This window comes from Polistes canadensis, unplaced genomic scaffold, assembly GCF_001313835.1.
Source record: "Polistes canadensis isolate GaletaPanama2010 unplaced genomic scaffold, ASM131383v1 scaffold_86, whole genome shotgun sequence".
Classification (NCBI taxonomy): Eukaryota; Metazoa; Arthropoda; class Insecta; order Hymenoptera; family Vespidae; genus Polistes; species Polistes canadensis.
This window is the reverse complement of record NW_014569633.1, coordinates 530056-542940: the sequence shown is the minus strand read 5'-3', so window position 1 is coordinate 542940 and position 12885 is coordinate 530056. Positions and strand designations below refer to the sequence as shown.

At 32.9% G+C, this 12885-nt stretch overlaps 1 protein-coding gene across 3 annotated transcripts in view; it reads right to left on the bottom strand.

Moving 5' to 3' along the window:
* Positions 1-2180: 2180 nt before the first annotated feature.
* The window catches only part of LOC106786857 (ankyrin repeat and SAM domain-containing protein 1A), a 51767-nt gene continuing 41062 nt past the window's right edge, over positions 2181-12885 (bottom strand). For all 3 annotated transcript variants that reach the window (XM_014748703.1, XM_014748704.1, XM_014748705.1), the window contains 7 exons: positions 11580-11906; positions 11293-11420; positions 10833-11210; positions 8638-8952; positions 8372-8530; positions 7957-8094; positions 2181-6984 (listed from right to left, as the gene is read on the bottom strand). In XM_014748703.1, coding sequence (XP_014604189.1) covers positions 6373-6984; positions 7957-8094; positions 8372-8530; positions 8638-8952; positions 10833-11210; positions 11293-11420; positions 11580-11906 — 2057 coding nt within the window. In that variant the 3' untranslated portion in view covers positions 2181-6372. The remainder of the gene's footprint in view (positions 6985-7956; positions 8095-8371; positions 8531-8637; positions 8953-10832; positions 11211-11292; positions 11421-11579; positions 11907-12885) is intronic.

Genomic DNA, 12885 nt, shown 5'->3' with positions numbered 1-12885 from the left:
TTGTCTTCTTATTGCACATTCAATGATATTTTTGAGTTCGCATCGTTTCTATTATGTATTTTTATAACAAGTAAGTATAGTATACTATCGCATTCGGTGATGGATTTTATTCTTTTCTCCTACGTTTTCGAAATTGAAATCGAAAATGCTTTTCGTAGGATTGTGAAATCGAAGAGAAATGAAAGAGAAATATATATATATATATATATGTGCTACATCTCGACACATGTGAAGATACTCGATTAACATCGAGACCGAATATTCATACGATATTCGAGATTTATGTTTGTTCGTTTTGTTTTTTTCTTCTTTTTCTCGATTTCATCTTTCGAAAACAAACCGTTGAATCACACTCTAAAGCTGCCACGGCTATAATTAATATTATTAACAATCAAACGAGTCGCCCTATTAACGATCTCATCCCAAAATGATTAATGTAACATCTCGAGGCGATATAACAGCAATCAAACGCGATACGTATACCATCATTTCGTTTATTGTAACATTTAAAGTTCGTTTTAAATACTGAATATTGCCCCGAGGTGTTTGTTAGAAAGCCCTTTGAAAGAGCATTGAGTCGTACTAGTAATGCCTTCACAAGATATTGCACTTGTGCTTTGCCATCGGAATCAGTACCCGCAAGTTTGAAGATCGATATGTGCGAGTCGACGCGAAAGAATCTGCCAGCTTCTCTATTTTAACATATGAACAAAATTTCTATTGGAAAAATATATCTCCAATTCTTGTATGAATATTTACTGAATTTTCATATATAATTTTTCTTTGACGTATTAGAAGATTAATATATATATATATATATACATACTTAAAGTTATTACTACGAAGATGAAAAAGTAACTGTAAAATAATATAAAAATTATTTCTTTTTAACGAATATAATAAAAATAAATTTGAAAAGAACGTACTTTATATAAATGAAATTTGGATAAAATAGAAAAAAAGGACTCATCATTTTATAAGTAAAAAAAAAATACGTTTTTCCATTTATCATTTCAAGATTAATATCAAAATACTTGATAAGATATTTTTTTTTCTATAGCAATGAAAGGGTAGCGTTAGAACGGTGTTAATTAAAAGGGAATATGTAGTTTCGTCAGGATTTCAATCGACTTTCGCGAAGATTCACATAGTTTTTGTGATACATTTTGCAAACAGACCGGCTTGCTATTAATTTATCTCCTAACGAGATGTTATTCATTACTTCTCTACGGGTGTCATTCAAGTTGAATTACGAGATTTAGTCATTAAGTTGGAAGAGCAAGAGAGATGCGAAGGGAGTTGAGTTCCCTCTTATAAGTTGATGATATTTTATGTAAACGTTATGTTTAATGACACCTTACTTAGAGTAGTCGATAAATTTATTTTCACGATAAACACTTCGTAACGAGGAAAATTCTATTTTGTTTCTAACTAAAAGTTAGATTACACTTTCAACGAGACAAAAAAAAAAGGTCCAAACGATTTTCTTACTTAGTAGAAGCATGACAGATTTACAAACGGTCATAGTATCGACACATAACGATAATCAATGCCATTATCAAGCATATACGATAAAATGCTATTAATGTTAAAGCTCACATCTTATAAAGAAAGGATCAATTTAGTTATAAGACAATTATGATCTCTATTGCGCGCGCGAGTCATATTACATATTTATAATGTTATTTCTTCGTATATTATTATTGTTATTCACATTATTTCATTGTTATGGGAGATTGAGTCACGGTGGCGTAGCATGGAAAATTGCCTAACATTTCTTATTATGCAAAGATGCAATATATTTTAGAAGAATCTTAGCAATCTCATTTTGTTGATAGCGACCTGCCAACTACAGATTAAGAGATAAAGGGAAATATAGGTTTATATATACATGTATATATGTATATGTATATGTATATGTATATGTATATGTAAAGAGAGAGAGAAAGTCAAATGTTAAATGTCTTTATGAAAAATCACAGCGGCCGCGTAATACCGCTTTATAAAAGTGTTTCGAGGTAAATCCGTGACGAACGAGTCACCCCTTTTGGGTTTTCGTTTGGTCCGAGAAAAATTTCACTTTGTGCGACTGATAATTATTATGTATCCCAGAAAAATCCACTGTGATCGCCGTAAATAAGATCAAGAATGATTCATAACGAGTATCTACTTTTCAATTGTTAGAGGCTCGACTTTAGTTTATGAGAAATATTTCAAATATTCGAACAATCGTTCATCTTAAAAATATCCTATTGAAAATTTCGTAGCACTATTATTATGATACTATTATGATATTTATGTATATTTATCTATAAGATATACAGTTATTACTAATGTAAAAAAAAAACATCTGTCTAAATGCAGTACAAATATTACGAAATTGAATGTTAAAATTATTTGAAATTCGTGATAAGTTAAATGCAAATCATGTATTGGCTATTGAAGAATGATCACACGATAACACTGATTTAATACATCCAATTATCGTGTGAATTATTTTTCTTTTACCAGTTTGTCTTTGATTAACTAGGCCTTCATTAAATGAAATATATGGCAGTTAATGTTAGCAAAGTTAATAAGATGTTCGATTATTCTGTAATAATTGTTAACAATATAGCCACTCGTATAATGAAACATTTTTCCTGGCATGGTCGAAACACAGTGGTGTAAAGTTGGCACTTATCGCATTAGCGAATATCATATAATAATAAAGGGGGAAAGAAAAAAAAAAAAAAAACATTCTGACCGATCCATTATGAGGATTGTTATAATACGATGAACGGTCAGAAATAATCTACGATATATTTCTTTTTTTTTCTCTAATCATCTATTAATCTTTCGTAAAATTTTTTTTTATATGTATATATATATATATATATAATATATATAATTATCGACACATCGAGGGAGCATGCTTCGTCATCATTATTATCATGGTCATCTTCATTTTCTTTTACAATAGCACTACGAAATCTACGGATAGCTGCTACGCAAATACATCAACGCTTCGAGAGAGAATACTTGATAATGTATATTACATAATATATCCTATTTTGCAAGAAAAAAAAAGAAAAAGAAACGGATAAAAAAAAGAAAAAGAAAGCCACCGCGCGGATCATATTATCTTGACTTTAAATTTTATCTTCCTTACATTTGTGTTACTATCTTTCTTTTCATATTTTAACGCGATCTTACTTTCTCAAGTTGTTTATTTCATTGATAAACGAGAACACGAGTAAATCTTACGTGTTAATTTCTATATGGAGTAATTACCTAACATTTGTAAACACGATAAATACAAAGTATGTGCGTATAGCCACGAGATGCTTCTGGTGTATCTTTTTTGGCAGTTTAAGGTTTCTCTCCCTCGTTATCTTTAGTTTTTACTCGTCCATCAATTTTTCTTCCTCTTTGTTCTATTTTCTTTCTTTTCCTTTTTTTTTTTCTCATTTTTTCCGTTTTTTTTTTTTTCTATTTTATTTTGGTTTTTATTTCTAAAGGAAATAGTGAATCAACATCAATGACTTCGACACGCAAATTTGGTTTTCTTCTCTTCTACCAAAATACGTTCTCCATCCTCTTTGAGTGGGATATGATATATGTATATATCTGTATGTGTGTGTATGTGTGTATTTGTGTATAAGTATTCTTGTCTATGTATTCGCGTACGTATGTATACCTGCGTTTGTGCAGTATATCTACGACGAAGATGAAAAACGTTTGAACGGAATTCCCTCCGAGGTTCGAACCGATTCAAAAACAAAAAAAAAAACAAAAAAGAGAAAAAAAATGAAAGAAAAAAGAAAGCACTCTTTGAAAGGCTCTCCTTTCGAATATTTTCAACAAAAATCGTTTTCCATCGTCGAATTAGAAGCGCACGTGTGAATATACGTGCTTCTTTGGTTTTACAAAAGAATGAGAAAGAAACGTACAAAGCTACTATTGGTTCGTTGTTCGACGTTTAGTAATTCCTTTTTTTGTCATTTATACACATGTATATACGTATAAATGAACGCGTTTACGTTTCAACCCTTTACAAATCGAGAATAGAAGATTCTTATTTTTAAAATCTCTTCTCATTATCTTTAAAAATAATATCTCAATTAAGAAAACAATTAAAATAATAACGAATGATAATTGTGTGCCAGATGAAGAATTTATTTTACATTATAGTGAAACTTTCGAATTCAATGTGATATACAAAATGAAAATGAATTTCGGTTTGTAAAGAGGTTTCATTATTTTTTTTCGAACCTTTTTTTTCTTTTATTATATAATCGTAACTCTATAGTTTCTTGATCATATCCCCTTCTTTATATTTTTCATTGTTCATTCTTTAGAACAAATCGTAATCACATTCGAGTATTACTACAGTCTCAGGAATATCTATGAGGTTCTTTTTAGGCTCGCTTGCGGAAAGAACAAAAAATATATATCCTGACAAAACGATTATCAATGCCCCCCCCCTCCAGCTCCTCCTCCTACATGTAATACGTTATTATTATCTTATTTAGCATCGATTTGATCGTATCCTTTATCGCTCCTTTTTAAGATCGTCTATCTTTTATAAGAATTTTTGATCCATAGCTGCATTCGAACAAAAATTTTTCTCATCATCGTGTCTTCTATATCTTGTTTCCTTTTCTTCTTTTCTTTTTTTGCGCTCGTTCGTCAATCATTTTCTAAGGAGTATTAATATAATTTAATAAAGATATAATTATGTATACATATATAGTGTATATACATATGCATACATAACTATATCATCTATAATATATATATAGATTTATATATTTCTATATTTTATTTTTTCGCGTTTTTTTTTTTGCTAAAGCATCGTCATTTAATCGCGAGGTTCGTCGGATTAGTTAATACACAATAAATACAGCTACTGTTATCTATACGTATATATATATAATCATTATAATAATATTATGCTTAACGCGAAGTATCAAACGAGATAAGGACTCTCAGTCTTGAATAATGAAACGTCGAAAAAACAGTGGCCACTTTGAATGGAAAATTGGAGAAAAATTTGAAAAAAATAAATAACAAAAAAATTATTAAAAATTATTCAGAGAAATGTGGTGATCGAACGTCACGCAGCTTTCGCGTCCAATCTTTTTCGATTGACGGAAAAAGATTGGTTTCTTTTTTTTTCAGCCTCAGAATCTCAGTCATTGTTAATAATTAATTGTGGAAGGGTTGATGAAGCGATATCCGTGTAATATGTGTTTATGTTGTGTGACGTGGGTCATGATACACTAAGTTTCTTGTTCCTTTTTCCCTTCCATTTTTTTTTCAATGGGAATGTGACAGATAAATCGACTCGAACTTAATAAAATGGTCTTTCGTTGGGATAATATGACGCACATATGTAATTCATTTTCTTTTTTTTTTTATATTATTACTCATATAAGAATACGTAAGAAGATATGCTCAAAATACGCGAATACGTTTAAAATTAATTACGAATGATCGTTAATACGATAGTATTAGAAAATATTAACGCACGCGTTTAAAATCTTACAAATTTCCATAATAGCAATTAATTGAATGTATTTCTTTTCACCGAATAAATATACTTTCGGACACAATTTATGCGAATACTCAAAAAGATTCGTATTTTTTATAACGATTGTCGCGTAATTCGATTATCTTCAAAGAATAAAATATATATATATTTAAATGGTCATTATTATCGAATTATGACGATCAATATAATATTAAAAATTATAATTGCAAATTTTGAAAAAATCTTGGCGAACTTAACCGATTGATCAATGTGTGCGTCATTAAAATCACAGAGTATTTCGTCATTGAAGAAATAATATACGTTACTTACCTTCGCGTATTTTCAAGACCATATGAATGTACATACGTTTAATAGTAGTTGAAAAGTGCACGATGTTATCCTGCCAGAATGTACATATCTAAGTTATGTTGTACAGAAACTAGAAATTAAACAGGTTGATAAAACGGTATTATCACCAACGGGATCTTCGTATCTTCGAAGTTCAATCGATGGTTCGTTATTAATTCTAAAGAAATATTCACGTTCTTCCGATTGCATTTTACTTAGTGTGACTAGGTTCGAGCAAAATTCCAAACGATTATTTAACATTGATTTAACTTTCGATAGCAATTATTCGACATTACTGTAATCTTAATAAGAAAAACAATAAAGCGAAAAATCGCTAAACAAACGCGAGGGAATGCTCGTACATCGTTGAACGAGTGAACGATCGATGAATTCTCGATAGTAGGCCAAAAATAATATTATAAGTCCGAGACCGATCGAAATGACGAACGATTATCGAATCTAAAAATACGTATACCCAATTAAAATCCAATTAATCCGAAGAAAATAGTTTAAAGTTCCTCGGATAGAGCTATTGGTGCTCGAGAACCAGGTTTCATATCTTTGACACCGACTCCTATGTCGTCTACCGGTACCGGAGGTGCTAACTTCAGTTGATTCCCGTTCACTTTGATATCGTTTACGGAATGAGAACGACCATGAGTTAATAGAGATTTTGCGGTAGTTTGGTTGGTACTGGTATTCGAATGCGAGCTAGCAGCTGAATTCGAGCTGGGACTCGACGCTGAATTCGTACAGTTGGCTGTTACGTTCGAACCAGAACTGGAACTGGAGTTCGTTTCTTGCGAGGTGCTCACGGAATGACCGTTGGGATTAGGAATGGACTTGGATCGTGACTTTGCTTTGAGATTCGATGTTGAATTGTGATTACTTGGAATGGTTGCAGTGATCTCATGATCGCTTTCTCGGACCTGTTCAATAGTTGAATCGGGAGAGGATGTCTTTGCCATTATCCCACTGGATTTAGTTGTGCCAGTGAGCGAAACTAACTGATTAGCCGATTGAGAACGCACAGCGTGTCCCCCTAACTTGTCTCTCAATGCCATCTGATAAGCTACCTCGAATGCTTGGCCCAGTGTTAGGATGACTTCGGTTGCTTGGTCCTGAAACAAACGCGTGTCCTCTCTCTTTCACTGCTAAAAATATTATGATTGTTCTCTATAATGCGTCTGAAGTATTGCATGAAATGTAAACAAATATTTCAGAACAATTAAACTACTTTATCCATTTAGATTATTATGCGATTGTCGAGTATAGGACGTAACGCGATATCTTTTATTAAAAAGTTACTCGAATATCTTATGTTTTTTTTATTTATAGAATATTTGTTTACATTAAGCACTATATACGAATAAATAAGGTATATTTATGAACTTTGAATGAATATATCTCGAAAATTATATCGCTTCTAACGAATTTATAGTTTACGATATTATTTTTCTCGCAAAAAGTATATCACGAAACAATTTTCAAATTTAGATAACTATCTTATTAAATATTTGTCATATATTAATCATTTTCTGCTGTTATTAAAAATTTGTAATATAAAATAAAAGAGAACTAATAAATTTCGCATTGATGATGCTCTTCAGGTTCTTCACTAGTTCTAAGCTTTCAAGTTTGTTATGTAAAACTTATGGCGCTCGAGTTGGAATTTATTATACGAGCCGGAAACTTTAAAAGGCAGTATCAAAGATGTATATGAACTCATACCCCAATATCCAAGGGTATTTCAAACTTGCAAAACGCAAGGAACAAGCGTGAAGTTTCATTCATAGAGAGTAGAGGAAAGCTTCGAGACTGCTCGAAAGTTTTGACCAAAGATCAAAGTATCAAACGTTACGAGCAGGTTTTGCCGCGCGTAAGCCGCAACTTTGTTTCCGAACGACTACGATCGATAACACTATAACGTGATATTAGGAACAATATGATGACATCTGAATCTATCTCTGTTAAACCAAGAAATCGAATAAAAGATGGTCTTGGATTGTGAACAATTTCGAATGAGTTTCGAATGTTTCGAAACTAAACACAAACGCAAACAAATAAATAAATATAATGATATATAAATTTACCATTGTTGGCACGCAGAATACGTGACAGAAATGCGTGCGACTCGCGTGATCCTTGGTGATGTAGGCAAAATGTGTGAGATCGTCGGCATCCTGACAAGCACAGTGAATGTTGCGTATCTCATGTTCGCATATTGGCTCCTATTAAATCCACAAATTTGAAAGGAAAAGAAAAAAAGTATGTAAAAAATGATCACACATACTCGTTTCAAATTCTAAGGTTCTTAATTTTTGAACCACGACCTATTTTTCGACAATTACAACATTTTTATCTGCAAATATGATATATATATCTTTTGTCAAACAATAAGACAAGATAAGTGAAATTACGAGTTGACTATTTTGACTCGACTTTTGAACCTTAGTCTTGGAATGAAAATCAAGAACCCTTGGTACTTAACGAGATTTCAAATCTTACATTGGTCAATGTATTCAGAAAGCGAACGCCTCGATAAGAGATAGCAAGGGTTATGTCAGGCGTGACTCTGGTGTCACGACAAGTCTTCTTGAGTTTCTGAATAGATTTCTTGGTCGACTCGGTGCCTCTTAACTCTTTCACGACGGTGGAGCCCAGGTACTGTGTTATTTTGGAAATAATACAAAAGTACGCATCTTTCGTTTAGAAATGGCTAAACTGAATAAATGTGAATAAAAGTATATATGTATAAACAATTGTGAACTTACGTTGGCGACGTAAGTGACGCAACCAGTGACTAGAGCCTTGGGTTGATGCCTCCATTGCGTTTTCAAGGTAGATGGTACACCAAATAATAGTTCCGAAGGTGCTCTGATTTCGAGCTGTTCAGGAGCAGTAATTGCACCATTGTGTGAACTTGGTCGCTGAGGTGGTTGTGGTGCTGGTCTGTTTTTGCGATGCCTAAGTGTACCCGTGTTCGTAGAATTTGGCACGGTTACTGGAACACTACCCCCGTTACTTTCCCCCGTTGTTTCCGGCAATTTTTCTCGTATTTCCTCCTTCAGTTGTTGTATGTTTGTTTTCTGGGGAAACCAATAACGACGAAACTATCGTCATTTCTACGTTCCACTTTATTAAAAATACCGAACTACCGAAGATACTGTTTTTCTATCGCGTCATTATAGTAAATAAAATTCTAGATATATATGTGTACGTTTCCGATCTGATCTTAAATAATCCCCTTTTCTTTGTTTGTTTAAATAAACCTGATGACCAAGAAACAATCATTTATTCATCTACGAATCGTATTGGACGAAGTGAGGGTATTAACTCGAAAAGAAAGAAAAAAGAAGAAAAAAAAAAGCAAGTGCGTGAATGGGAGAAGAGAAGAGATGAGATGAGATCGAAGAACAAGTACCGTCTGAGAATACATTTCTGTGTGCACTCGATGAGATTTTATTGGATCGCACCTTAATGTAATCGTAGCTAATTGGAGAGGTCGTATCGTAAAGCTTTCGCGTATAATGCGCAAACATGCGTACGCACTCGCGAGGATACAAACGCGTATCGAAGAGCAACCTTTCAGCCTGATCATTCGTGCGATGATTAATATTTTTTGTTCGGAATCTTTCAGCGTATCAGACGACATCAGGTATAACCCCTAAAGCACCAATATGGACCAGTCACCACCATCCATGAGCCCTTCGTTTCGCGCTCTCTTAATTAGCTCATTAAATTCTGCTAATATCCCTTCGCGTTGATGGGATTCGATCAACTTGCCGACGACCTTCTTCTTCTCGAAATTTCCCTTAACGTGTGATAATCCTAACAAATTGGTCTCTTACGCTTTTCTGCTTGACGATCGACGAATGTCAATCGAATTCGACGCCTCCTACGTTTCGTTGATACCGTGCGTCGTTCAACGAACCGATCTCTCTCTCTCTCTCTCTCTCTCTCTCTCTCTCTCTCTTTCTCTCTCTTTCCCGATTCCACGGTTCGAGTTCTCTTTTAATCACATTTCCGAATTTTACGCCATGAGAGGAATCCTGCGTAACATTCGTCAATACAATAGATTTTGTTATACGATTTTAGGTATAGATCGTTTGTTTCGAAAAACCCCGATCTTTCGGATCTACAATTATTTTCTAGAAATTCTTCACGAATTAAACAAAATCTCTTTTCATACTACGATATTTTGCTCAATTTTTTATTTATTTCATTATAGCTGCGTAATAATATTTCTTTTTTTATTCTAACGAATAAATGTTTTTCACTGACCTGTTTCAGATCCAAAAAGAAATTTTTCAAACTTTGCAACATACTGACGTTCGGTTGTTACCGCGGTTTTGATAACTTTTCTTAAAGCTATACATAGATACTTTTTAATACGGGATGCATTTGCGAATACTACTTGCAAATAGTAAAATATTCACGAAAGTAAATAGTTTTTGACATAACACGTCGAAATAAATGCTACTTTCGACACAAGTGATCTCACTACACTACCGATCGAAAGTTTGGGTGTACGTCAACTAAAACTACTTCTTACCATACCATTTATATCTAATCGTAGTAGATGTAAATAATTTACGGTGACATCATCACCTCAGTTCGTAGAAGACCTGATACTTGGAAACAAGAACAAAGCTAAACATCGGAGGTATTGTAACGTGATATCATAAACAATATATTGATTACTGCGAAAGCATATTTAATTTTAAACAGAGAAACCGGATAAATTTTGAAAACATTAAAGTCATATAAAAAAAAGAAAAGGTGCAATAAAAAAAGAATGTTAAAAAATAATCGAATCTATAGATTGTACAAAAGTATATAATACAAATGCAATAAATGTACTTCAATTTTCGACCGGTAGTGTAAATAACGATATTAAACATGTTAAATTATATTATTCTAAGGCAATTTAAAAAAAGCTTATATATTAAAAGAATTTGTAACTTACCAAAGTGTTTAGATCCTTATTGAGATCCTCCAGGTTAGGACCAGTGCCATTTCGCGTTTGAGGTCGAGGATTCGGTCCACTGACCGAAGCCAAAATTCGTTTTCGATGTGCCGGCTTTTGAATTTCCAATACTGCTGCCAACTCGACTTCCCAAATGCGACTAACACGATCCATGTCAGTGTAAAGATGTTTTCTAAAGGTTTCCATATAGTTCTCCATGTGAATGCTTTTCAGCCATTCGTCCACACTTTGACAGTGATTACCAAGACGTTTCTCTACGCGTTTATTCAACAAACCAGCAGCGTCCATGATTATCGCACGTTCTTGATCGCTATTGATTCCCATGTCTCTCAAGTCGGACTCGTCCAAAACTCCATTCTTCAAGTATAAGATTGAAATATTTAAATGAACGAACTTTTAAAAATATATACTATATATATACATATTTAAATATACTTACTATAAACTCGAGGTCATCGAAACCGTAGTCTATGAAAAGAGATTCGTAATCAGCGAGTCCTAAACTTGCTAACCATTGACCGACCGACGTGGAAACAATAGGACTGCTGCTGGTATCAGAACTTAAACCTAAAAGAAAAATAAAAAACAAAAAATATATTCAACTATTATCATAATCTTTTTCCATAAAAATAGTAACATATTAATATATATTCTATTACCCAATTAATTTATAATTTATAATAATTACAGATCTGCGTTAATCCTAAAAATAAATCATATGATTACCTAATCTCGTTTGGAATTCTTTTTCAAGTTCAGTGACGAAAACCGATTCTCGAACGAGTCCCGTGCCGAAAGATGCCATAATCTCAGAAATTTTAGCCCATTCTTCTTGTTCATCGAACGGACTCATAATGCTAAGTGATTTTTCGTCTCTTTCACGATCCCTATCCGATAATCGGAAATTTACTTCGTCGTCTTCTGGACGTTCTCCACCACCACCTCCGCCACCCTCCCCGCCGGTTCCTATTCCGCATGCAGATTGTCCGTAAACGTTCCGCAAGCGGCGCAATGTACGCGGCCGCTCCGCCGTGACGGAACCCTTTAACAAACCTGTTGATAAGCACAACAAATAAAAATGAGTTGATGAATGATGATTGAGGAATTCCCAAATGTGATTTGTTTTGTTTTTTTGGTTTTATATTTCACGGATCCAATCATTGTTCTATTTCTTTGCATTTATAAATTAAATTTAGAGATACAGAAAATCGAATGAAAAAATCGAATTTATTATGAATAATAGAATGAGTAAAGAATGTCATTGATTTTTTTTTTTTTTTTATATGAAAGATAAAATAGAATTAATAAAAAAACATAGCTTCCATATCATTGATCGTGAATCTTATTAAACAACCATAACACCCACATGCATAATTCATATACAAAACACATTTACAATTACATTTATTGATAAATATAATACTTTGGACATAAAATAATCATCGTTCGATGAGGACACAAAATTATTATTATATATACATTTATAGAAAGAGAAAAAACGAGAAACTTTACATACAAAAAGTCGTACAATTTAAAAGAATCATAATATAATCGTCCTAAAGAATTTATCATTTGTTGTTTTCTCGAATGAGACGAAAAATAAAGTAAGTATTTCGAGAGAGAGAAACGGAAAAGATTAAATCCTATGTGGTAGATAGTTCGATCAATGTTTCGATCAAATACGAACAATACATATGTTCATACTTGTGTTCTCACAGTGGAAAACGAATACGGATAAACGGACGTCACAGAGAAAAAATTTGTTTGAAGCTCGACGTCCCGTAAAAAAAAGGGAGAGAAAGAGAGTGTAAGAGAAAAAGAGAAATCGTTTCCGAGGGTCGAATGATTTACAGATACCAACATTTTTTCCCTCTTTTTCTTGTCGGTCATTGGACAAGAATTTTCGAAAATATATAGATAGATATATATATCTAAAGACTCACACGCGCTTACAAAATTATTCACAGTTGAGATGATACAGCTCTATTAAAATCATACTCGTGAAAGGATGCAAGTATAGAAAGACTTCGTT